At 40.8% G+C, this 27141-nt stretch overlaps 1 protein-coding gene across 3 annotated transcripts in view; it reads right to left on the bottom strand.

Moving 5' to 3' along the window:
* Positions 1-27141, bottom strand: part of caska (calcium/calmodulin-dependent serine protein kinase a) — a 139901-nt gene that overhangs the window by 71943 nt on the left and 40817 nt on the right. For all 3 annotated transcript variants that reach the window (XM_019876906.1, XM_019876907.1, XM_019876908.1), the window contains exon 2: positions 8453-8565. In XM_019876906.1, coding sequence (XP_019732465.1) covers positions 8453-8565 — 113 coding nt within the window. The remainder of the gene's footprint in view (positions 1-8452; positions 8566-27141) is intronic.

Genomic DNA, 27141 nt, shown 5'->3' with positions numbered 1-27141 from the left:
GGGTGGTTGGTGGTTGTGGGTGTGCCCTGCGATTGGCTGGCAGCCAGTTCAGGGTGCCCAATTTGTAGGATTCGAAAATGTGGACCTGTCGCATCAACACGGCTTATCCTGAACAGGGTTGCGGGGAGTTGCTGGAGCCTATCCCAGCTGACTTCGGGCAGTAGGCAGACCACACCCTGAACTGGTCGCCAGCCAGTCGCAGAGCACATACAGAGACAAACGACCATTCATGCCCACATCCACACATTCACAGAGTGGGAACCGATCGCATGCTGCCCGCATACAAGTCAGGCGAGTATACCACTACACCACCAGCGATTAGTTATTAATCAACAAATGTGTAATTAATCATATATCCATTTCTTCTTTATCCTCATCACTCATCAGTGGGGCAGGGTTGATGTTAAAAAAATAATGTAATTGCATTTTTCCACCTTAAATATTGTGACTGTGATTTAATATGTGATTATTTTTTTCAGAGCAGCCCGCTGGTCGACTGGTTAGCACGTCGGCATAGTGCAGAGTTGCAGGGTTCGATTCCAGCTCTGGCCTTCCTGTGTGGAGTTTGCATGTTCTCCCCGTGCCTGCGTGGGTTTTCTCCGGGTATTCAAGTTTCCTCCCACATTCCAAAAACACACAAGGCAGGTTAATGGAACACTCTAAATTGTCCCGAGGTGTGAGTGTGAGAGCGGATGGTTGTTGGTCTGTGTGTGCCCTGCGATTGGCTGGCAGCCAGTTCAGGGTGCCCAATTTGTAGGATTCGAAAATGTGGACCTGTCGCATTGGTGCCTGTTTTGTGGATGTTGAAGTTACAGGTGTTCTTTGTATTTACATGTGACGTTTTTAAGGGTTTGGACGTGTTTTTGAAAACGTACGTATTTCTGTGCTTTTAGAATTACATTTCTACTGCATTACAAATTATTATGCAAATTATCTATTTCTCTGATTATTATAAACAGCCAGCAAATGGGAATCTGCATAATTTTAAAGTCATCAGCTTTCACCACCAGCGATTAGTTATTAATCAACAAATGTGTAATTAATCATATATCCATTTCTTCTCTACATCTTATCCTCATCAGTGGGGCAGGTTCGACCAAAAATGTCTAGTTTTTTTATGCCTCGAATTACGACCGAAAATCGGTTCTCAACCAAACTAAGCAAACCTGAATACGTCACTCGACTCTCGGCTTCCGGTTCTCGACCAAACTGAGCGCACTCTACCCGAGGAAGCATCACTTCCTCGGGTAGACGAAGAAGTGACGCCTCCATTGTTAGCAGACGTGTTCAATAAAGGTAAAAAAAAAAAAAAAAAAAGACCGTCCTTTGTGAGCAGACGTGCTCAATAAGGAACACTCTAAATTGTCCCGAGGTGTGAGTATGAGAGCGGATGATTGTTCGTCTGTGTGTGCCCTCCGATTGGCTGGCAGCCAGCTCAGGTTTGTAGCATTCGAAAATGTGGACCTGTCGCTGGCACCAAAGAAAGCAAGTGGAAGTAGTAAAGCTGGTGAAAAAAGAGGAAATTCGTGCGCAAAACTATTGAATTTAAGAAAGATTTGGTAGTGAAATATGATGTGGATGTTGAAGTTACAGGTGTTCTTTGTATTTAATGTGACGTTTTTAAGGGTTTGGACATGTGTTTGAAAATGTATGTATTTCTGTGGTTTTAGAATTACATTTCTACTGCATTAAAATTTATTCTGCAAATTATCTATTTCTCTGATTATTATAAACAGCCAGCAAATGGGAATCTGCATAATTTTAAAGTCATCAGCTTTTATTATCCAATCAAACCTCGGTTTTCGAACGTCTCTGTTCTCGACCAAATCGGTTTTCGACCAAAAATGTCTAGTTTTTTTATGCCTCGAATTACGACCGAAAATCGGTTCTCAACCAAACTAAGCAAACCTGAATACGTCACTCGACTCTCGGCTTCCGGTTCTCGACCAAACTGAGCGCACTCTACCTGAGGAAGCATCACTTCCTCGGGTAGACGAAGAACTGACGCCTCCATTGTTAGCAGACGTGTTCAATAAAGATAAAAAAACCCCAGCAAACTTTTAATATGGACGAGACTGGACTTCTGTGGATAGAGCGGTTCAGGAAATGGATGGAGGGATGTTACCTCGTAGCGTAGGATTGCAGAGAGAGCGTCCATAGTTACAAGCATTACTTTAGGGTTTATAAATTCAAGGTGTAAAAGAATGCAATCTAGAATTGTCACGATATGAATCGTAGCGTAGGATTGCAGAGAGAGCGTCCATAGTTACAACCATTACTTTAGTGTTTATAAATTCAACTTGTAAAAGAATGCAATCCAGAATTGTCACGATGAGAGAGAGAGAGAGAGAGAGAGAGAGAGAGAGAGATGTTACTTCAATTTTTATGTTACATTGTCAATGTTTTTGTTAAAATTGGTAAAAATAAAACATATAAAATGTTTGTAGTTTGTTTGTACAGTATTTTACATATTACCTGCTCTCTTATTACATGTGTTTACAGTTTATGGTGTAAAAATGCTTTTTAAGAAGTTGTTTTATAGACTTGAAAAGGATTAAATTTTTTTTACATTGATTATAATGGGAAACAAGGTTTCGGTTTTCGAACAAATCAGTTTTCGAACAGCCTTCTGGAACGGATTATGGTTGAAAACCGAGGTTTGACTGTAATTTGAATGTTTTGAAACAAACCTCTCATTGATAATAGTACTTCTTTCCGACAATAAAGCATCGTTTTTGTTAAAATGCACTGTTCCAAATGATTGTATGGAGCAGTTTTTAAAGACATTTCTCAGGTTGTAAAGAACTTAAAAGAGACATTTGTTGAATTTGCAGCACCAGGAGTTTATATGTGCTGAAATCAAAAGTTAGTTCAACCTAAAGCATCTTAACAGGTGAGCTTACATTATAACATGGGACCTCTTATTTGATTAAGATTACGATTAAGATATCCTTTATTGTCCACCACTGGGGAAAGATTGAAGCCTTGCAAGTCTTGCATCCATTGAACTTCCTCTTATTACATGTGTTTACAGTTTATGGTGTAAAAATGCTTTTTAAGAAGTTGTTTTATAGACTTGAAAAGGATTAAATTTTTTTTACATTGATTATAATGGGAAACATGGTTTCGGTTTTCGAAAATTTCGGTTTTCGAACAGCCTTTTGGAACGGATTATGGTCGAAAACCGAGGTTTGACTGTAATTTGAATGTTTTGAAACAAACCTCTCATTGATAACAGTATTTCTTTCCGACAATAAAGCATCTGTTCCAAATGATTGTACGGAGCAGTTTTTAAAGACATTTTACAGGTTGTAAAGAACTTAAAAGAGATATTTGTTGAATTTGCAGCATCAGGAGTTTATATGTGCTGAAATCAAAAGTTAGTTCAACCTAAAGCATCTTAACAGGTGAGCTTACATTATAACATGGGACCTCTTATTTGATTAAGATTACGATTAAGATATCCTTTATTGTCCACCACTGGGGAAAGATTGAAGCCTTGCAAGTCTTGCATCCATTGAACTTCACTTTTTGCAGATTCTCTGCTTGAATTTGCAGAATTGTCTCCCCAAGCTGCTGTTTGGATGTGAAAATGAAATTTTAAAACTACGATTAGAATTTGGAGGTTTGTTAGAAAATCATTCAGATTATTCTCGAACTTGATGACTTGAAAATTATGCTGCGGCCATTTGCATAGACTATTTACAAAAATCAGGCAAAAACGTCATTTGCACAATAATTTTCAGTGTATTCACATTCATGCAGTTTTCATTTGGTAGGATGAAAATAATTGATTAAATTCAGGGTCCGGTGAAACGGACAAGGAAACATCACATTTGCAAAACCACTAATCTAAGTTGTACAGAGCAAATTTTCCATTTTGATTATGTTAGGCTGGCTACGCAAATTGAAACTATTCGGACTTCCGCCTTGGGAAAACCTTTGCAATTGGACTCTTCCAAATGTTAATTGAAGAGCTGCAGTGTAATAAATGAATTGCTCATTCCATGAGTGACAATACTGTGCTTGCTGTCTTATCACACTCTGAGCCCTCCCCAAACCAGTCACAAAGCCCAGGCTTTTAAAAGCACGAAACAATTAGCATCGTTAGCATGGCAAATCAACGCTAACACATTTCTACAGCGACCAAGGCAATTGTACATCAAAATGATAGACCTCCAACAACACAGATGCTAATCCTTGAGGTGCCACACAGGTGCTTAACAATCATCGTGCCATAAAATTAGCAATAGCGTTCTTCGATATGTTGAAAGACACTTCAGTGCTCTGAAGACTCCCCCTGGAGCGAAGCCTTTACTCCTAATGGCTCCTAATGGTGAGGAAGGTTAATGGAAGAGTGAAGTGAATATGCAGAAACGGAGGCGGTGGCAAGTTTGCCACATTAGAGACAATCACACACTCAAACAAACTCTCCCGCCTGAAATAAATGATGCTAACAAGTTACACCTTCCGGCCTGTTTGTCTTCATACACTAAAGCGTGATAATGATGGGGGTGAGAGTGTTGCACACAGAGAGACGAATGTGTGGAGAGAACAGGAATTTGAGCTTCTGAAACAAATCAATATTCCAACAGTGGGCGTGTGGTACAAATGGAAAGATGTAAGAGGAAATAAATGGTTGTGAGGTTACGAGGTTTGGTGCGGTAAATGAAGAGGGAGGATGGATTTCCATGTCGGATTGAGGATAAAATGCTGTTGATTGATTAGTTGTTGTCAAATACGTCTTACTGTGAAAAAATACTGGGTTATCACTTGAAATGCTGTTTTAATAAACCTTTTCACTGTAGCCAGTTTTACAACGCATGAAGTAGGACAGAGCAGAGGCTAAAGTGGCCATCATGTTCCTACATTTTGTGGCAGGGAACGAAATTTATTGTGAGACATTTACACCCCCAGCCCCCCTCGCCCCCAAAAAAAGCCACAGACACAGCTACAATAGTTAGAAAAAATATAATAATATATAATAATTTAAAAAAAACAATTTTAGTAAGGATCTGGATAAGGGTCGAAAGATTCTATTTGCTTCAAGGATGGACATTTTTATTAAATTGAATAATTGGAAGAAAATACTAAATCTATTGATTTTTTCTTTCTTTGATCAAAATTATTCCAAAATACGGGGGGTCAGTTCAGCAAGCAAAACAGATTTTTGTGACATAATAATTAAAAAAAAGATATTCATCGGAATAATGTTGCCATGTCAACTTTCTATTATTGAAGTAATTCTCTTTAGATGGTCCCTAGATTTGACGCCATGCCCCAATTAGTCATCGAGTGTGTCATCCACTTGAGAAAAAAAAAAAACAAAACAAAACAAAAAACAATTGCTGCCTCATAAAAACAAAGACAAGAGAAAGTTTGTGCATGTTAGTTCTGTTTCACCTAGTTTTGTTCCTTGGCATGAAAAAAAGGGTTTTACAAATAAATATCTATGTCATAATCAATGCCACCACTGTCTGTATTTAAGAAAAAAAGAGTGTCTGGTGAGTTAGATTCAAACTGTTGCAACATAAAAGGTCTTAGCCTTGCGTAGGTGATTAAAAATGTAAACACCGAAATATGTTATCCTGTTTTCTGCCCTTTGCAGCATCCTAACAAACTATACAAGCATGCATATGATTGTGTGCGTCTTCACAGCTTGTGCAGAAGGCGCGGACAAGATGTCACAATAGGAGCAGAAACACTAACACGCAGCGCTGCGTCTTCCGTGACTCTGGAGAAGAAGGTGACAGACGAGGGAGGTGAAGAGGACACGTTGTGAGGGAAAATAAAAGAAAAGACCTGGGGGAAGGGGAGAGCGGGGGGGTGAAAATGTGCAAAAGGATTGGGGAATTGGGAGCCGGGAAAGCAGAGGAAGCGAGTGTGCAGCGGCACATGATGGATTTTGCTCATTCGTTGGCTAGCTTTGCTCTCTCATCCCCTTGGAGAGCTGACCTATTCGTCAGACAGACCTCTGGACACGCTTGAGAGACACTGACTGGTGTGTATGTGTGTGAGCATGTGTGTGTTGGTCAATCCATTGCCAAGGCACGCACAATTTGACCCACTTCCCTCACTCGAAGGTCTGAACAGAGAGTGTGCGTGCAATGCTGGAGGAGTATGCCACATGCCCGCATGATCACGAAATGTTGTCAGTGACGACAATCGTGTCATGGTATGTTTGACGTTTTGTCTTTTCGGTGACACCTTTTCCAAACGAAACCTAAAGGATCAAATCTGTACACTTTGCTTTTCGGCATACACAGATGCTAAAAGATAAAAGATGTCGCACAAGACCATCATGCGAGACAGCATACTTTTAACATCACGGTCATACCATGCATTTGATACCCAACTTGGGCCTTCCGTGGAGACTTGATTTATGTATTCGCTTCTTAATACAGTACTCCCATTATTATATGACAATGACAGAAAATAAATCATGACTACAAGGGATCTCCCGATCTGATCACGTGATCGATCTGGTCCGATCACGTGGTTTTCACCTGGTCAAGTCAGGGATCGTTTTTCTTCATTTTACAAAATTGGCCACAGAGCAACCAAATAATCCAAAGACATAAATATCTTGTCAAATGGAGCAGTATTAGCATAATCTTACATTACACAATGTTACGTTTAGGTTTTTTTTTTTTTTTGGCAGGGCATAGCGACATATATTATATGTATTGACCACTAATGAATACTTAAATTGTGATATCACATAGTCATATCGGCCAGCCCTTGGTCAATGGCTGTATTTCGAGACCTGTTTGCTTTTATCGGCGGGGTTCTTTAAAATTCCAACACATCAGGCCCAAATCATGAGGGAATTGTGTTCAATGTTAGAGGTTGGCACGTTTTAAATGGCGTCAGCTTCGATCAGTGACCACATTCCATCTTCTCATAAATTTAATATTATCAACGCTACGGTTGCTAACATGTGTCAATCCAAATGCCAAAAGCAAATGGCCTGGGTCTACGTCACACTATTTATATTTGCTAATGAGACCGGGTTTAAACAGCTCAATGTGAAAACTAATTGCTCACAATCACATAGAATGACACCACCAATATTTCCTCTAAGCTGCATGCATGAGCAATTGTGTACTGCTCTCGCCCTCTCAGCACACGCACTGACTTTGGTGGGCACCACACACACACACACACACACACACACACACACACACGCACACACGCACACACGCACACACGCACACACGCACACACACACACGCACATGCAAATACACACACACGCTCATGCACACGCACGCACACGACATTTCTCCATTCATTCTTTTATTTCCACCCCTGTTTAATTTACCAACAGGACACCACACCATTCCCACTTCCCTTACGGTTTCAATAGTGTTATCAAGGGTGGACACTCAGGCGTTCTACTCTTACTTGAAGCATACATTGACACACATACAAGCACACGCACTACTGATGAGATGCCGCAGGCGATACGATGACAGCTTCATTCAGGAAGTCCAAACATGGTCATAGTTTATGAGCCCCGTGAATGCGGCTCTTTCACGTGTTTCAGAGGTCAGGTCAATGTTCATGTTTTATTAAATGATATGCTGTATTTTCATAAGTAGGTGGCTTGATTTATTATTTTTTTGTTTTTTTTTTTTGGTAACATGACTCATTCATGTAAGTTGATCTCAGGTTTTGGACCGTGGTCCAAGGAATGTTCAGGGAGCTTGTGTGAATGCTCAGACGCACTAAATATCAGAAGGGAACACTGCGCACCACCACTATACAGTCTACTGCACTTTGACATTCAGCAAAGAAAACATCTACATTCTATTGACATTAAATACAATCATTATGGCAAACATTTCCAACAATAACCAGAAATGCTCAGTTGCGGATAACCATAATCTAGTCCACTACCTAATGTTATAAGTAAACATTTTACGGAGAGATATTAAATAATATATTTCCAAGATTGCTGTGCACCCTTCCTCACTTTGTTTAGCTCAAGTATTCTTATCAGGCTTCACCACACCTTTCAACTATCTTTAATGCCATCCATCGCTCCTCCTCTAGAGTCATCACAAATCTAATCACAGCTCTGGCAGATTGCTACAGAAGATAAACAATAATTTCCAATACAGCACTGGAATATGTGGCTTCTTAAATCTTGTGAGTCTTCTGCAAAGTGAGCATCTCAAGGACTGACTCCACAAGTGTGTTTCTTTGTTTGGCTTTTTTTGTATTTGTATACAGTTATTAAATGTTTTATGCTGGCAGCAGTCTGTAATTATGATTTCACAAAAGATCATTTCCAATGATCTTAGCCTGCCACATTTTTTATGTTTGTGTTCATTTAATGATCCATCTCCTGCAGACCGCAGAACAATAAATAATAATTTCTCTGTGAAGGGCAATTCAAATTGACAATCTTTTTAGTTTTATCAAAGGAACAAAAACAAAAAATTTACCCTCTGTGCTGAGTCCAGGACTGGAGGTGAACTGAGCCACATCCACAATTTTGACAGCAAACTGCTGCCCCGTCTCTCTGTTGATGCATCTCCTAACCACACTGAAGGGACCCCTGAAGAAGACATTGAGAAAATGCTTGATTACAAACATGCAATAATGGCAGAAAACGATTTACTACATTGTGAAGAATACATGCAAACGCCTCAGCATCTTTTACACAGAAACCAAACAAGTGGGTAGGAGAAGAGAGTATCAGGTACCTTTAAAAAAGGGAAATATTTATGGGTCACCATTGGCAGTCCCACTCCATGTCAGTGCCGTTCTTATAGAACAGCAACACAGAAAGAAAAAAGAAGAAAGAAAAACTACAGCTTTTACAGGCACGATGTAATGGACTATTATTTCCGAAAGCAGCTGCTAGAACTCAGTGAAGTGGGTTGTGCCAGAACTCTGTGCACTTTCACTCACGATCAGAAAATTGGATTCTTTCAGTGCCAGCATCTGGCGTAGTTGATAAAATAGTCACTATTGGAAAAGTTAGTATTGTGTATCACACACCTATCCCGGTATTAAGGAATACTTTGAGATACAGGGAGCATCCTGTTGCATCTCTGAATTCAATTAATCATTAAATATGTGCCGTACACACATGACGATAATCTGGCCTAATATTAGAATCCTGGTCTGGTAATATGACAGATTGCTCTCACTCCTTGTTTCTGTTTGAAAACAAAAGGTGCGTAAATGTGGTTATTTTGGAGGATCTCTGTAGACTACAACCTGCCGTGGTGACCAGTTGACTCCCCACAACCAAAAAACACAAGACTACCATGTTATTTCGCTAAATAGGACGTCAGTGATTGTGCGGTGGAGCAGGCGTGAAGATATTTGTCCCGTTCGACGCTGGTGTTTCACGGCTCAGTAACGTGAGGTCACTGACATTTCAGAAGGCTGAGGCGCCACTCTGCTTGTTTGTGGCTCGTTGACATACCAAGAGGCTGACTTCTCCTCTAGTGAGGCCGCAACAGTCAATGGACTTTCCAATGGAGTAATACAGTATCCCATTCAGTCGATGGGGATAAACACTCAAGGACTAAAGATGGAGGGGATTTACAAGACAAGAGGGCTCAGGGTTCCAGCATGATGGAGTAAAAAATCACTCACAACAACGGGCAAAAGGGCTTAAAATGGCCTGATGGTTCGATGGAATTCAATGTAAGTCACCGCATAAATTACAAATAAGCGACGCAATCGCCTGGAGGACAAACGATCAGACGACAAATGATATTAGAAACACACACATCATGCCATTCATCTCTTCCAGCTCTTAATTACCAGAGTGTGCCCCGGCATGCATTGGGAGGCATTGTGCTTATCAGCAAGTACACAAGCTGCATTGTGAGTATACACATTTCCGCCTGACGTGACGCTGCCATGAAGCTATTTGTAGAAGGATAAGAATGGGCTTTATGTTCTAGAATCTTTCTGTGTGGTCATATCAGCCTCGGGGAGCTAACTGGGACATACAACTGTGTATGGAGATTCAGTGTTAGACTCATTCAATAGGGGAAGTGGGACAGAAATGTGCTGGCCCTTTAACTGCCTGATCGTTAATGTCTATGTGCCTTTAATGGGAATTCATTTTACATGCTGCTTGTGGAAAGACAAAATGCAACAGCAGCTGCCTTGTTAGTCATAAGACCATGCATAGTGCATTCCCTATGTTTGCGATGTGTCATCCCTCCTGTTTGTTGAGGTTAGAATCACAAAATGAACGACAATAAAAAAGCAAACTAGCGCACACTGTAGGTGAATCCAATCTGGTGTTGGTGGACGAAGATACTATTCCTGTCTCAGCACACGTATAGTGTATCATGTCACTCACATCATTTTCCAGAACAGCACACAAACATCATTACAAAGCAACAATTCGGAGCGGAGTTCCCCAGGGAAATATCTAAGGCCCATTCATTTATTTTTAAGTTGATGAAATAGCCCATCAAATATTTTTGAGGTGAACTCTAACATTTCCAGGATCATTTAGAACAGAGCAGACCCAACAAGTCCTCTCTCAGTTCCAACACCAGTGGTTTCTCAACACACATTTTGAGTGGAGTTCCCCAGGGAAATTTTCAGGTCCATTAATTTTCAACAGAGGTTGAAACCTAAAGCCCAACAAAAATTTCTGTGATTAACTGGAAGGCGAGAAGCCCCCTCTCTTGGGTCCACCATTGGTGACATGTGCAAAAAAATCCCACATGCTGCATAATCTTGGAGAAAGAAAAACTGTTATAGCTGCAAAGGGGGAACAGCACCATCTTTACCTTCAATTTTTAGCTCAGGTATAATTATGTCCATATATTCACATTAGTGACTCTCTAAGGTTTTGGATACAAGCAGCGGTCCAGTCTTTATTTGTGATTTAGTGGTTGAGAAAAACGGGAGGGGTTTTCTTTGTGCAAAAATACAGAGTGGAGGAACAGATGGCAATCAAGCTAAAGCTGCTTAGCATCAGAAGGGTGAGCTGGGTCGGCACTATGCCCAACCGCGACACATGCACAAACCGCATAGACATACAGTCATTGGCCACTTCAATATGCACGCCTGCGCAAATAAATGGGATCCAATACAAAATCGACTCAGTGTGTACATGGCACATCCATCCATTGCTCTGCCAAACTATTCATCAACCATTCAGCAACAAACGCCGAGGACATGAATACGAATGATTGTTACATTTGCAAAAATCAACACACTCTGTCAAACCTGGACTTGTGGTGACATTGATCGGGAATAGAAGTGATGAACTAACTATTGGTGCTATAAAAGGGCACACTCATATGGGCTTTTATTAGTAATGTGGTCATGGCCATGCTGTTATCTCGCCAGTCCAGTGCGACCGCCTTTGCAAACCCCGGACACAGGGAGGAAAATGTCACACTTCACTTGCACGCAGTTTAGACCCAACCACCACCACCTACACGACCTGTGGGATGAAGTCAAAGGACGAATGGCAAAACTAGTCGTGTTTTGGGAAAAGTGCGGGTGTTTCAACTTATTTGAAATGAAGCGTTTCAATTAAGAATGTGCAATTGTGTTTGAGTCAGCAAGAGGAGCAAAACATCGCATTTAACAGAGAATGAAATGACATTTTGGCCATTTGTAAGCATGGCGAACAAAAACGGAAAGATCAACTGTGCACAAGCTTCCTTGCGGCACAGATGTGGCCGAACAGCGCTTCTGGAGTGTGAAATGTAAACGTCGCTCAAGATCAAGCATTGACCATTGCATCGTCATCATCATCATCATCTTGCGACACAGACTGGGCGGATTATTTTCATGTACCGGTATTTGACGAATGATGACCAACAAAGAAGCGAATCAAAGAAAACGAGTCAATAATCTAATAAGCGGAAAAAATGTCCATTGGCGAGAATATGTTCTGCTCACTGAGAAGGAGAAAAAAAAAGCGACTGGCCTCTCAATAACTTCATTTACTCAGCTTTGGACGCAGCCAATCATATTGTGCCCTGCTTGGAAGTTCCCTCAAGAAAGAAAAGAAGAGATAATTACCGGTGACAGACAGTACAGTATTTGCAGTTCCTGAAACCTTGAATTTTTAGAACCATGGTAAACCGTCAAACCGTGAATCAACGCATGCCTACATGGAAGTGGCAGTTTCTTTACAAAGTCACATAACCAATTGTGGGCCTGGCATGCTATGACGTTTACAACCGGCAATGTTTGTCCACAGCCGACTGTAAGTGAAACTTTTCAAAAACTATTGAGAATGGATTTTTAAATTTATTTTTCTTTTTGGTCGTAAGCTTCATTATAATTTTTATTCAAAACAGTTAATGACAAATGTGGAACACAGCACAGTTGGTGCGCTTGTGCTGCTCGATAGAATGAGTTTATAAACGATTCATCGGGAAATTGAACATTTACCATCGTGCTATGGAGTACAGCGAAGATACTAATAATAAATACTACATACACCAAATTTCAGCTGATGAAAGGTTTTCAAAAGCCAGCTTTGTATAATATAGGAGGAGAAGCAGCTGGTGTATGTGTGGAGCATTTTTTGAAAAAACAAATTGACCACTGCTGGTCTGGCATGTGTAGGACTCGACAAAAGCACACACATCTTTTGGTTTGTTGTTACTTGGTTGTTGCCGAGTAAACCTTCCTTTTAGACCTTTTTTTCATCTTAATAACAGGTCCAGACCATGAGGTCCAGTTAGGCCGACTTCTCAATATCCCTCCCACAGTACAACGATATGAGACAGCTGGAGAGTTTGATGGGTGGGGGGTGGGGTTGGGGTTGGGGAGAAAAAGTGTCAGTGAAAACGCAGTCAACTCAAGCAGCGGAAATGGGCGTCTTGGAAAAAGTGGTGGTTATGTGGAGGAGGCTTTCTGGCTTTGACGAGAGCTCAGCTGCACACAGCGTTAAGCCATTAAAGCTCTGAATGGAAGTCAGCTGCATGGGGGCCCGTTCTGATGACGCTTGCACTTTAGTAGCCCCCCCTACTAAAAGAGCAGGAAGTGAGAGGGAGCGCAAGGGAGAGAAGTATGAGCAGAATGAAAGCAGAGGAGCCTCCACTTCTTTTAGTCTTATCCAACATTAACAGAAGCTATAATAGTAGTTTTAGTCAAGGATGTAGCTGCTATCTCAATGCTGAAAGGTCATGCACACCATCGAACGAAATACACTCCAGTGTCAAAGAGCTGTCCATAATAATAACAATAATAATAATAATAATAAAAAATCCAACCGTTAGCTCCAGCAAGTTGTTTGTTTGTTGCTTTGCTCCCCATAGGACTCAAGAAGGTAACCATGACAGAACCAAACCCACAAGTACGGGCTAATGTAAATTAAGGGTGCGCAGCATATCACCTTTGAGCGTTTAAATGAATGCATGAGGTAGCAGAGTAAAAGTTATAAATGACCTTTACTTGCTCACTTCATGATCATAAGCACTTAAGGACCAAGTAGTTTTACTCCATGAACTGCAGCTGACCTGACAAGCGGGAGGAGTCGCTGTGGCCTCCGACCTTACAATGTGTCTAAGCACAACCAACCTTGGGTCAAGAAAATGTGGCTGAACACTCACTACGGAATGTTTGAATTCCCCGCAAGTGTAACATTTGGGAATTTACAAGGGTATCAAAAAGATGGGGTGCCCGGTACTGCATTGTTGTATGTATAAGTGTAGTAAAAAGCGATTTGCAGCAAAGTGCCTGCATTCCCCTCGCGCGTGGCATCAATCACACTGCATCTCATTTGGTAAATGTCAGTTGTGTTTACGACACTGGCACAGACACACACACGATGGACAACATGCCTCAGCGTTCAAGAAATGAGGAAACAGCATGTTCCACCAAGCTTCGATACACATCTTGATATATTTTAGAGTGGAACGTCTCGATTCGGTTCAATTTGGTGCGCTTGCATCTTTTAAATCACAAAAACGATTTCCTGCTTCATATGGGTTTTTGTTACACGCCTAGCTTTGACAGTACAAGTAGAAACAGAGTTGCACAACTCCAGTGAAGTACCACGTTGTGCTGCGACATGCTGGGAAGTGCTCAGGTCGCTACATCTTAAGAGCAAGAAGATGCAAATAAGTTCTCTTATTGAGCCGCACTTCTAGTCGTTCTCACAGCGCAGCAAGAAAACATGCCTGAACGTTTGCTGCTCCATGTGTGTGAGTTAAAATATCACGTTTGAACGTTTATAATTAACCGTAACATCTGTGGAAATTCCCATTAGTGTCCCGTCTACGGCGTTTAGAGTTACATGCAAGCATATTAATAACAGTTTTTTTTGTAGCCATAGTATGAATAACCTGAAATTGACATTTTCATCCTGAAGCAGCCTCAACTAGTAGTCCTTCGCATTAATCAGTACCCAAGAAGTAGCTCGCAGTTTCAAAAACTTTTGTAACACATCAATCCCTCTCGAATGATATTGTTTAATTCTTGCTTATTTGGTTTTGTTAAATCATGAAACAATACCAAATAAACAACAAGTGGTTAGCAAAGAGTAACAAGGGGAAAAATGATTCTGCTACAAACTTGAAAATGAAAAGATTTTTACTGACAAGTTGGAAGCACAGGGCTGCCAAACAAAAGTGATTTGAAGTTTAGAAATTTGTCACATCTACTGAATTTCTATATTTTTAAAATGATGTCAAGACAATGACTGTGGGACAGTTATTGCAGAAAATATGTCAAAGAATAAAAAGAATACGGTAATAGCATATAATGATGAGAATGCAGTCATACAAAGGTAATACATGCACATTGAGCATTTGGGGGGCACACGTAGTGTATTTCGGAGCACACCCAACCTTTATTCCTTGCCAGATAAATCTCCGTCTCCTTTTCTTCCTGCCTAGATTAGATGTTAATTTTCCCTGGGTCTCTCTCAATACTGCTATTGTATTTGTCTTTTGTGTTGTTGTTATTTTGTTGGTTGCTCATATTTTTTTTTCTTTGGTCTAATTGTGCAGAGATGTGTGTGTGTGTGACAATATCCCTCAAGGGAATAAAGTATCCATCCATCCTTCCATCCATCACAGAAAACAGAGCCAAGACAATAATCTGACATAATTCACCCTAATAATTCACCGCAGTACATCCGTCTGGACCCTTCCCTGCATGATTACAGTGCAGTTTACATTATCCATATTACCGCCGATCATGTCACAACTGCAATGCCCAAGGCAAGGAAAGGCAAGGCAGCTTTATTTATGGTCACATTGCATACACAAGGCATCTCAATGTGCTTCACACAAGCAAACACCTAGAAACATCTTCAAACACAGTTAACAACATTCAGAAGCAAAAAAGAGAAAACAAAAGTAGCCTACAAAAAGTACTAAATGAATGTACATTGACAACATTAACAGAAAACTCCAAAACATTTAAATGTAAATTAATCATCGAAGGCGGAATTTTTAGTCAGTGCAAAATACAAGTACAATTTTTACACGTACAAATGCATTAATCATGTGCAAATGTATTTTTTTTCCATTTGCACATATCTTCATTATGCTTCTCTCCTCTTTTTTTGGTTATCACACCAAGGAGTCACAATCCAATTGTGCTCTATATTGACAATACTTTTCTATTCTGTTGTACTTTGCAGCGGACAAGTGACACGAGGTATCTAAAATGAGTCAACGTCATTTCGAGTGCTGAGCGTGTGAACAGACAGGAAATACCTAAGGATAGGAGAAACACACAAACAAACAAAAGAGCCACAATTAGCTTGATGCTCCATGAATTTTATTCAGCTATTTTCCTGCAGCGTCCCATTGCCTGTATTCCATTTCTTTCATTCCTGGTGGCACTGTGCTTATGTAAGGAAACAGAGCCGGGGCGGCTTATTTACGTTCCCATGGGGATTAAGGAAGCAGCCAGGACAAGGCAGCACCTGCGATGCTCGCTCACAGTGTGCGAATACAGTCCAAACACACACCTACAGTTATACACACATATGTACAGGAGAAGGTGACAGTCTTCTATGCGAGTCAGCTGCACATTAGAAATTGTAGGCCTGAACACAATACGTTCTACAATGCTGGTTAACCTAACCTAGATTCTGAAATTATTTTTCCCAAAGCAGTGACTGAAATATGAAGAACTTCCACCAGGTGTGCTGACATCAACATAAAACAAACGCCCCTCTGAAAGAGATGCTGTCAGTTTTTTTTTCCAAAGAGAAAAAAACCCAGCATGAAGTCTAATTATCACAGTTAAGCGACACTATTGTTAAAAGAACCATATCAGCAGCAGCGACCGTGAAGTGTTTCTCAAATAAAAACAAAAGTGTGAAGAGATGAGTTAACCTTCCATGAGAGTCTGATTCCCCCCACATTTGTCTGCATTTGTACTTTTAATTCGTTTTAACCCTTTCATGCACCTTGTAACCTGATAACATGATAAGCTGTCCACTGTAGTAATGGCTATCCCCGAAAGTGTTAAACTGCAATTTTACGTGACAAATGTTAAGACTGTCAACATTGTTACGTATAGTATTACTCTTAAAATGTGCACAACAGATGAATCCTCCCATTTGTAGTTGCGTAAATAATTGTCTATGGCCATAATTTGTGAAAACACTCGCAACAAAAACGACTAGAGAAAGACAAAATACTATGAATCGAAATCAAATGACACTTGCTGATTAACTTATTGACTTGTGAAAGATGAGAAAACCACTTACAAGCAAACAACACACTCTTTCTCTCTCCCCTTGCGTAAATAATTGTCTATGGCCATAATTTGTGAAAATACTGGCAAGTGTGAAAACCACTTACAAGCAAACAACACACTCTCTCTCTCCCCTCGTTCCTATCAACACTTTGCAGTCAACACACTTGAAACATAATTTCACCCCTTTTTTTCCCCCATTCGACACAGCAGCAAAGATAAAGGAAAGAGGATAAACTGTAATTAAAAGAAAGAAATTAAGCAGAGAGGAAGGAACATGGGTGACCCCCCCCCAAAAAAAAACAACAAAAAAACAAAACAGATGGCTCCAGGTGCAGAGAACACGGAGTGAGGGTGGCTGAGGATGAACAGTTGTGACAGAAAGTCCCACTGTGGTCTGTGAGCACAGATTCCTCCTTAACCTCCCATTCAAACTCCCTGTGGAACCTTTGCTCCACTAGTAATTCTCAGACAAGGCCTGAAGCATTGGGACCACCTCCCGAAGAACTCCAACATGCTCCATGCACTCAGTCTTCCTTATTATTACATACTGTATTTTTTCATGTGCCGTAGTGACCACAGACAGTGATTTACTGCATTCAACTGAACTGAGTACCTAAGGTGCATACTAGTATTAGTTTTAAGATGTCCATTATTTACTAGTATGACTTAAGGTGACCAAACATTCCAGTCCAAAAGGGACACTCCCGGTTTTGAGCCTTGTGTCCCAAGTCCCAGTGAATTTTGCCAGCCCCATTGTTTGGTTCGATGTATACTAACCTCCCGTCTCAGCATCACGTTTTTTTTTTGTTTTTTTTTGTCATTAATTACAGCAAAAAGACATCTGTGTTTGCAACGTCTCTTTTGTCTTGCTCCCGCCCTTCTCCGTGCATAATTGCTCTCCCTCCGCTTTCTGCTCGCCAAGAAAAAAAAAACATTCATTGGAGGCATTAACTTCAAAGAGGTGACTCGTTCAATCAACTCCGCCCGCAGCCAATCATATTGTGCCCTGCTAAGACATCTCATTAAAAAAAGAAAACAAAAGCTCATTACTGATGACAGACAGTATTAGCGGTGATTGAAGCCTTGAGTTTTTAAAACTACGGTAAACCCTCAAAATGTTAATCGACCAATGCCTACCCTGGAGTGGTCACCCGTCAAGCACAAAGCACAAGGAGACAAACGATTCACAAGTGTGAAGGAATCCGGAAAATGAACCACTACAAAGTAGTGGTGGTGTAGTGACTACAACATCAGTGACTTAAAGGAAACCTAATGACCTAAAAAGCCTGTTCTATTCTGGGTAAAGTGCTGCGGAGTGTGCATGCGTCCCATGCCAGAGACGTTTACTTGCTTGTCTGTTGACAGGGAGGGAAGGCATCAGGAGTGCATTTCCTGCCGCCGCCCACGCAGTGGTGCCGAATGAGTGGCCAAGTCGTCCGGTGGCTGAGAAGAGGGGACTTCATCTCTCAACTCTGCACTCATCCCCCTGACTCCGATGCTCAGTGGCACGTTTAAAATGAAGCAATATTGTGAAGGATGCGTCAATTAACCCAGATTCAGTCAGCATGAATCATCCGGGAGAAAATATGTGTTCATTGATCTATGTGGCCCCAAGTTTGTGTAAATGTAGACGCTAGATCAGTGTATCTGAATTGCCTACATAATGTGTGTAGCTTAACAGTCAATGAAAATATGCCTAATAATGCCATAGTTTTAAAATGCTATTAAACTAGCCACAAGAAATGCCCTTCAAATTAAACCTTATTATGAGCGGAGATCACAGGATGGGAATTTTTTTGTAATTACCTTATTTTTAAGCAACTAAAAAAACTAACAAACTAACATTGGATAATTAATCTTTTTTTTTTTATCTGTTCCTTGACAATGAAAGCAATAATCACTGTCCAATAACAATGTCATATGACACACCAGATGCTGGTGCTGACGTCCTACAATCCAGTGATTCCCAAACTCTGTGCTTAGAATCATTAAGTGTACTGTGGGAAAATCCAATTTCACTTAACTGACCCAAACATTCTATCCTACAAATAAAGTACCTTGGTTCATCTCTCTCTCTCTCTCTCTCTCTCTCTCTCTCTCTCTCTCTCTCTCTCTCTCTCTCTCTCTCTCTATATATATATATATCTTTTTTTATTTATTTATTTTTTGTGGTAATGTCTAATTGACGTTTTGTTTTATTTTGCTACCCATTATGCTGAGAACGTCTCCTAAATATGCATTGTTTGACAAAATACTGTCAAGCATCCCTATTCATTTAGCATGAAGACTAAATTGTGACAGTTTGAGTGGATGCCTAGGCCAGGCAGTGCCTGCAGCACAGACATCACAAAAGTGACCAAACGGTGCACGGACGTGAGAGTGGAACCATTTTTTGTTTGAATGAACACTAAAAGGTCTCAAGGAGGGAGAAAAAATACATCAGGCGAGCACCAATGGTGAAGTACAAAAGTGAGATGATGATAAAACAGAAGAGCGTAGGGTGCTGCCAAAACGGGAGGAGCTGTATGAAGTGTTAAAAAGCAGGGAGTGGAAAAAAGGCCAGAAGAAGGGAAGAAAATCCGACAGTCCAATCCCTGAGTGTTTTGGGGTTTTGAGCCAAGAGTGAGATTTGCTGCCGGATGCTTTTTCAAGACAGTCTGCGAGGAGGTCTACTCTGGATTAACTGCTGATTTGTTGCCTATCTTTGGACTAAGTACCCAATCAGCCATCTTCTTAAATGTACACAACTAACTAAGGAAAGATTCCTCAACTCAATATTGTTGTTGACCCACATCATTTATCCATATGTTTATGTTTATATGTTGGACACGTCACACACATGATTTTGCACAACAATTTGCCATCTATCGGTCAAACACACTTTTCATGAATGGAGAGCCTCAAGGAACAGTTTTAGGTCCATTGCGTTGTAATGTATATATTTACAAGCCAATCAACCATTGTTGAATGTGTGTTTGTTCATATTATGTGCAGTGCTGTGAAAAAATGCTTTTTCTTTGCATTGATTCTCCACTTTAATTTTTAAGATCATCAAACAAATGTAAATGTACCAAATAAAGATTACAAGAGCAAAAAAAAAAAAAAAAAAAAAAAAAAAAAAAAAAAAAAAACCCAAAAACAAAAAACAACTGTTTTAAAATTGTGATTTCATGTATTCAGGGGAAATAAATGTTTTCAATGCTACCTGGACCTGTGTGAAAAGGTATTTGGCTCCCTTGTTGAATCATGAATCAACTGCAGCTAATCACAGCTTTTGCAGGGTTTCCCACAGGGCTCTATCAGCCTGGCAGGCCACCAGGCTTTTCTTGCCCCCCTCTACCGGGGTATGCCAGGGCATTTTGGTGCACCCAGTTTGGATGCGCAGGCGCCCAAATTTCACAATGTGGCAAGAGAAGAGAATTATAAGTCATACATGTACAACAGGTCAACGTCTCCTCCACTCAAAAAAACATTTTTAGAAATATTGAAGTATGTGGTAAAAATTTTCACAAGTGTGGACGTGTTTATTTTTGCGCTCACATCATTAGTGTATCAGTGGCATTTAAAAAAACAACAAATAATCCTATCGTTTATCTGGTTAAATATAAAATGTGTTGTAATGACAGGCCTACCAATAAATAATGCAGATACAGTATGATTATTAAAGTAAAATATCTATTATGAAGCCGGTCGGCTTCTCTCCCACCAGTCTCAGTAACTTTTCTTGAGGAAACCGTGTATTGGAAAGCATTTTCACTGACAACATCTGAGCCCGATTGCCTCCAGACCTGTTCAATCGAGAAATCGCAGTAACAGAGCCTGTCTGACAAAATGAAATTGGACAAAAGATCTCAAAAAGCCCCAACAAAATGCCACAATCCAAAGAAAATCAATAACAAATGAGAAATAAGGTAACTGACATCTATTAGTGTGGAAAGGTTGACAAAGACATTTCTAAAGCTTTCGGACTCCAGCGAAGCATGATGACAGCCATTATCTGCAAATGGAGAGAATATGGAACAGTGGTGAACCTTCCCAGGAGTGACGAGTCTAAAAAATGACCGCAAGAGCAGAGCGATGACTTGTGCAGGAGGTACCAGAGGAACCCAGGACAACATCTAAAGAACTGCAGGCCTCAACATACAAGATGGAATGCAATTCCATTGCAAACCAAGGACTCCTGTGCTCGGGTTACCTCCCACAACCCATAAACATGCGGATTAGGTTAACCGAAGACTGTTGTGTGTGAATTTGAATGTGAGAGGTTGTTTGTCTGCATGTACGCTGCGATAGACTAGTGACCAATTCAGTGAGCACTCTTTAAAAGTCAGCCATGGTATGTTCCAGTTACCCACTGCCTTAATGAGTACCATTGCCACAGGAAATGGATTGATAGCTGGATGAACCCTCGAGCCCCGAAAACGTTTTATTCCATATTAATTACCTTCATTTGGAATGACCTGGAGCCTTTATACGTTAGTTCATATCTGCTAATTTGAATAGAACTTACTGTTGAAATTGCAGTGCTACAGTCATAATAACAGATCACTTTGAATGTGATGAGGTCCCCATTGACTCACCGTCTGGCTCATGTCAGCGTCTTCCGTTGCACGTATATGTGATCCACTTCTACGACGTTAATGGCGCGGCAGCCCCATTAGCGCCACGCGATCATCCCACTGCTAAATCATTCATAAACTGCAGGGCCGTTGCTGGATCAAAGTTTGGCCATTAAGCAAGCATTGGAAGACAAGTGGAGACAACGCCTTTATGGGCGTACAGCCTGCAGCCCCACTGTGATCTGTCAATTAGAGGAGGCGCGAAGGGCTTGCTAGCATGCAAGTATCCATGTGCTGTATTCCACAGAGAGTGCTAAACAATCTGAGCTCTGTAATAATGTGCTGAGATTACAAGTGAAGAATTGTGAAGGATGGATTGCATGTTGGCTGCGCAGGATTGAAGGGCGCTGGAGCCTGTCCAAGGTTGTATGAATAACGGATGGATAGAACATGCGCTATATTTACAGGACATAATGCAGCTGGCATTAGCGAAGGCTGTAGTTACACTGCAGGTTTAACTGCCCAATTCTGAGTTTGTGTTAATTTTGTATTCTATAGTTATAATTGCATATAAGTTTAAGTATTTCAAAGTAAGCACACAATAGCACACGGATAATACATGTTGTGCATACATTAAACATGACATAGTTTAAGCACTTTCAAGGTTTAAGGCTTTTCTCTTAGTTTCACAACGGAGGTTCATAATATTTACTGCATGCGTTAGCAAAAGACTGGACAGCAGGGGTGCCAAATTCATTTTTGTCGCGGGCCAGATTTTAGTTACAGTTTCCCCTGGAGGGCCGTTATGACTGAAACCATATAAAGAAGTCAAGAATAATGGTTTATTCACCTATTATTTAAGTTACTGTAATGTGGGGTTTGGTAACACGAAAATGCTTATAGTATCACCCTTATTTATTTCAAATGAGAATTTGAATTTTTGGTAGTGAATTTAGCAAGCATCATGAAGGTTGACATCTTTGATTTGCTTTCGCGGGCCACATAAAATGATGTGGCGGGCCTGATTTGGCCCCCGGGCCTTGAGTTTGACACCTGTGCTGTACAGTAATCTCTCGTTTTTCGTGGTCACATGGTGCTGCCTTTGGAGCTCGGGGAAGATTATACTTAGAAGAAAATGAAGGGGGGGGGGGCAGAGAACTGACCAAGGACAGCAATGCGTCAGGCTGCCATGGTGCACCTTGGTCAGCTACGCATACGCTAACAGACAACTGAACTGAACATATTTGGGCAGCAGGGAAAGGATCCCTCACATAGCAGCCAATTGCCCGGTACGAGAAGGCAGCTCACTCGGAAGGAAGTTGAGAAGTAGAGAGCTTGAACTTAAATTTTGGCAGAAAATGATCCAGCGGAGGAATTTATTATTTTTTTAAAGGTATAATTTCTTTTGGTGTTTCAGTTTTCAGCCTTATTCATTTTCACTTTCAGTCAAGCGTCACCTGACTGTTAGTATATAAATTTAGCAACTCGCCCATTAGGCCTAAAATAATTGCCGCTTGAAGTGTCCATTTTATTTTGGAAACTATCACACTGTAGACAGATATCAGTTGTTTTTTTTTTTTCCAGCATGCGCCATTAGGATGCTGCGAACATTCATCAGGTTCTTATTTTGCACAACTATTGATGGGAATAAGGCACAGGATTGTTTTTCCGAATTAATGAAGTGGTGTATTATGGAAAAAAGAGATGGATGATTACCAGTTTAGCATTCTTCACTCGCTCTAATTTGTTGGCTCTCGGCCTCCACCATTTCCAGTCCAGCGCCACATCATGGCCCAAGAAGAGGGGAATCATTAAAAATTATGCCAGTAATAAAGAGCCCGAGAGGGCTCCAAAGCTGTCATTGCGGTTCAAATCAACAAGATTCAGAAGAGCAAGGGATAAAAAACGAAAACTGGTCATCTTACTTGCTTGGGTGCAGGGATGTCCTGCACGAGCAGACAAAGCGCCTATTTAAGCTGCAAACAAGTCACATTGGGATATTCACAGATGATCCGCCTTCACCTCAACGTGACTGAGATGACCACACACCATCATGATGCTCCAAGAATGGCTCAGGAAATTGAAATAAAAACATTTCTGTGCTGAACAAGGCTGGCCATTACATTTTTTAGTGAGAAATCAATGAAAATGATCACTCCAGCCGGTAACACGTTCAAAGGGTGCTCTGCATTTAGTATAAGATTGTCTTTTCAAAAAAGACTGATTGATCATTTTGGAGTTTCGGACATGTCAAATGAGTTAAAAAGTACCTTCCTTCATGAGAGTAATTGAGGTCTGTAACTTTTGTTTTCTTAGAGTTCCAGTCAACTATTAAAGGGTAATACTTGGTCTAAAAAACTGGTATCAGTGCATGTATTATTAGTATACAGGTATTTATTATTAGCGGTAAGTAGGGCTGGGCGAATTCAATATCGATATGACTCGCGATAGACACGTGATCAAGATCAACATATGTTCGATAAATTTGTTCGATACGTATTGTGCATCTTGTAGGCAGAGACTACAGTGTGGCTTTAGATTTGTGCCACAACTGCAAGCACATCAGAGGGAGATTTTGAGCACAAAAGCGCGTTTTGAGCGTAGCCGAGTGGCCAAGTTGCTCGTCGGCTGACATCAAGGAGAAGTTGAACCAATGAAAAAGTGTGCTAACGCACACACGTTATGTGTTGTAAACATGCAGAATGGCCGAATGTCGTTCAAATAAATTACTGGTCGACTCAGTACAACTCTTGCAATATGATTCGATTTTGTGCATATTAACCGGATTAAACACCTGCATATGAATACGATAATGTAGGAGTAAATGGAGTTCTACCGTGGCGATAATGACCCCGCCAAAAAGATGATGTCGTCAACGCTCATGCATGTGACCCCAAGAGAGTATTAAGTTTGCTACGCTTCCATTGCATGAAGGTTTATGTAACTATCAGCAATAATGCTTTGTCTGAATATGAATATTAATATATTAATGAAAGGTAGTCTATATTATTCTGAATTTGATTGTGAATTAAAATTTACCTGTTTAGCAGCTCTTGCTCCTGAAAGAATTTCTCTATGAAATTAGTCCATGTCTACTGTGTGTGAGTGTGTGCGCGTGCGGATTGAATGTGTGTAGTGGTGGTCAGCACATCATCCCGCCTGGTCATATCCTCCCGCCTCATACTGCAGTCTATAAAAGTTAATGATCACGGTGAGCCGGGGCCCGTAACGCACGCTTCACCTTGCGTGCGTCGCATTGCCTGTCCTTATTGCAGATGTGTGCACGTCATCTTCCTCACACACACACGCACACGCACACACACACACACACACACACACACACACACACACACACACACACACACAGGGAAGCGTTCAGCTTCACATGAGTCAGAAGGGCAGGATAGAAGTTTCCTCGTTGTCTCCTCGCATTTCACACACACTTCAATGGTGAACCTTCTTACGTAACACTGCTCCCAAACTTCCGCTGCAAGCTTCAGTGATGTGTGTGCGTGAGTGTGTGTGTGTGTGTGTGTGTGCCCGTGTGATTCACTGGGCCACGAGGATCATTTCACTCATCAGTAATCACTGGCTGAAGAGACGTCCCGCACTTTTAATTCTCAACCCCGTCCATAAAAAGAGGACAAGGAGACATAAAACGACGTAATGAGAACGAGTGGGAGTGGACGGTCAACCGCTTCAGCACTGTGGGGACACAGGCTGCTGGTTAAATACACCTACATGCATAACTGTCTTTACAGCCAGTCTTTCTTGATTACGAGGGATTTATTTGAGATCCACCCGAGATCGGGAAAAATCTGCGAGACAGAGAGACCATCTAGAAAACATTTTTAGAATGGTTTTACCCTACCACACCCCTTCAAACCAATTAAGACACATCGTTTAACGTGTTCCTAATTGCCTGTTCTCACGGGCTCATTTGCACAGTTCTCAAAATACTCGCTGCTAGATAATGTTCACTGACACAGAAAGCAAGAGAGTCAAATGGTGTATATTTAATAGATGGTCAGTACTTTTGGGGCCAATCACTGAGTTTGAATGAACTGATCACCAACCCGATCAGATGATGGAGCAATATGCCTGTTGGGGGTGCTGACGGATATTCTTTGCTCACACAACAATAAGTGAAAATGAATAGCGGGCATAAGTGCTCTGCTTCAGTGCGCACACCAGCAAACTTCTTTGATTGATTTTAATTGGGTTACGACAAAGGCAAAGATATTCATATAATTGTATCGTATTAAGATGCTTGATACAATGTAATTACCGTATTTTCTGGATTATAAATCACATTTTTTTCATAGTTTCGCCGGGGGTGCGATTTATGTGTGAAATTATTAACACATTATTATATCATTTCACATGCTATTTTTACATTAAAATGCAAGAGGGCGCTCTAGGCCTGTGTTGATAAGTCAAAGAGGAAGCGCTGCATCTTCTAACTCCGGAGTTGGCGGAGTCGTTTAAATCCGACAGCCAGGATTTCATTGGATTTAGTGATTAGGAGTGACACTGATGGTTTGGTAATCTTGTTAGCATATTCTTTATGATATAGTTACCTGAATAATTTTTAATATGTTACGTGAACATACCAGGCACGTTCTCCGTTCGTTGTTTATGCGTCATGTAACGTTAGCATATCGTACACTTATTCAGCCTGTTGTTATCATTTTAATTTTTATTGTAAATTGCCTATCAAGATGACATTTCTCTTCTTAGCGTTGGATTTTATCAAATAAATTTACCCCCAAAATGCAACTTAAAAAATGTTTTTTCTTTTTTATTATGCATTTTATGGCCGGTGCAACCTATACTACGGAATGATTTATAATCCGGAAAATACGGTACTACAAGTTAAGGTATTACGAATACACCGGACCAGTCCTGTTTCTGACAGGGCCAGTACAACTTGGCTCATGGTGGCTCAGCTGGGTAACGACACATAAAGGCTTAATGACGGACACTGTCTAATTGTGTTTGCTGCCAGGCCTTTTATACCAATTTCCATTAAGAACTAGAACCAGGTGAATTTCCTTTTCGCTTTCGTAAGAAACCATTGATTGAGACCCAGGAACCGAGAGAGAATCACCAGACTGACTGGAAGACAACCCTGATGTTGAGGCAGACAGGCAGACACATTAAAGTGGAGAGAGTGGATCTAGTTATTCTAAGAAGTGAGAAAGAGCTGTGCGTGGAGATGTCCCTCTGGAAATGCAGCAGCGCTAACAGATGTCACATTACTGGCCGACACTGATCTGATGTGCAAGTGAGAGAAAGTGAAAAGAAAAGAAAACACTTTTTTTTCAAGTGCTCAATGCATGAATAAAAACACACTTTCTCTAGTGTTCCTTAATTAGACTCCAACTGTGTTGGATTTTCCCCTTTGTGTTCCCTTTCAATCTTTAGTCAATCTTTATTTGTTTTGTAGTTGTCTGTTTGAAGGCTTCTGCAAAATCGAAATAGCTTGAGGGTATAAAAACAAAAACAAAAGCAATAAAATACATACAAATGGGGGCCCGCAGCTAGCCTGCGGATTAGCAGCCAACATCCCATTGCATTTCAAAATTGTAACCCTGGGTGAACCTCTTTCAACTGTTCAGACAGCCATCACTTGAAATGCGGGTCGTTGTCGCCAACCACCATACGGGACTTCGTTACGATTATATTATTCATGCTAACATACAGTAACCTCGATCCTAGTGTCAGTAGCGTTGCTTTGATGCGAGTGTAGTTGAACCCCACATGAACAATGAAATACCGTCTCTTTTTTGGACTATAAGTCGCAGTTTTTTCATACGTAGTTTGGCTGGTCCTGCGACTGTATACTCAGGTGTGACTTGTACCTTTCACTGTACAGCAGAAAACCCCTATGGCAGGGGTCCCCA

This window comes from Hippocampus comes, unplaced genomic scaffold (genome assembly GCF_001891065.2).
Source record: "Hippocampus comes isolate QL1 unplaced genomic scaffold, H_comes_QL1_v1.1 scaffold110, whole genome shotgun sequence".
Lineage (NCBI taxonomy): Eukaryota > Metazoa > Chordata > Actinopteri > Syngnathiformes > Syngnathidae > Hippocampus > Hippocampus comes.
The sequence above is the reverse complement of the archived record's forward strand: the minus strand, read 5'-3'. Positions and strand labels throughout refer to the sequence as shown.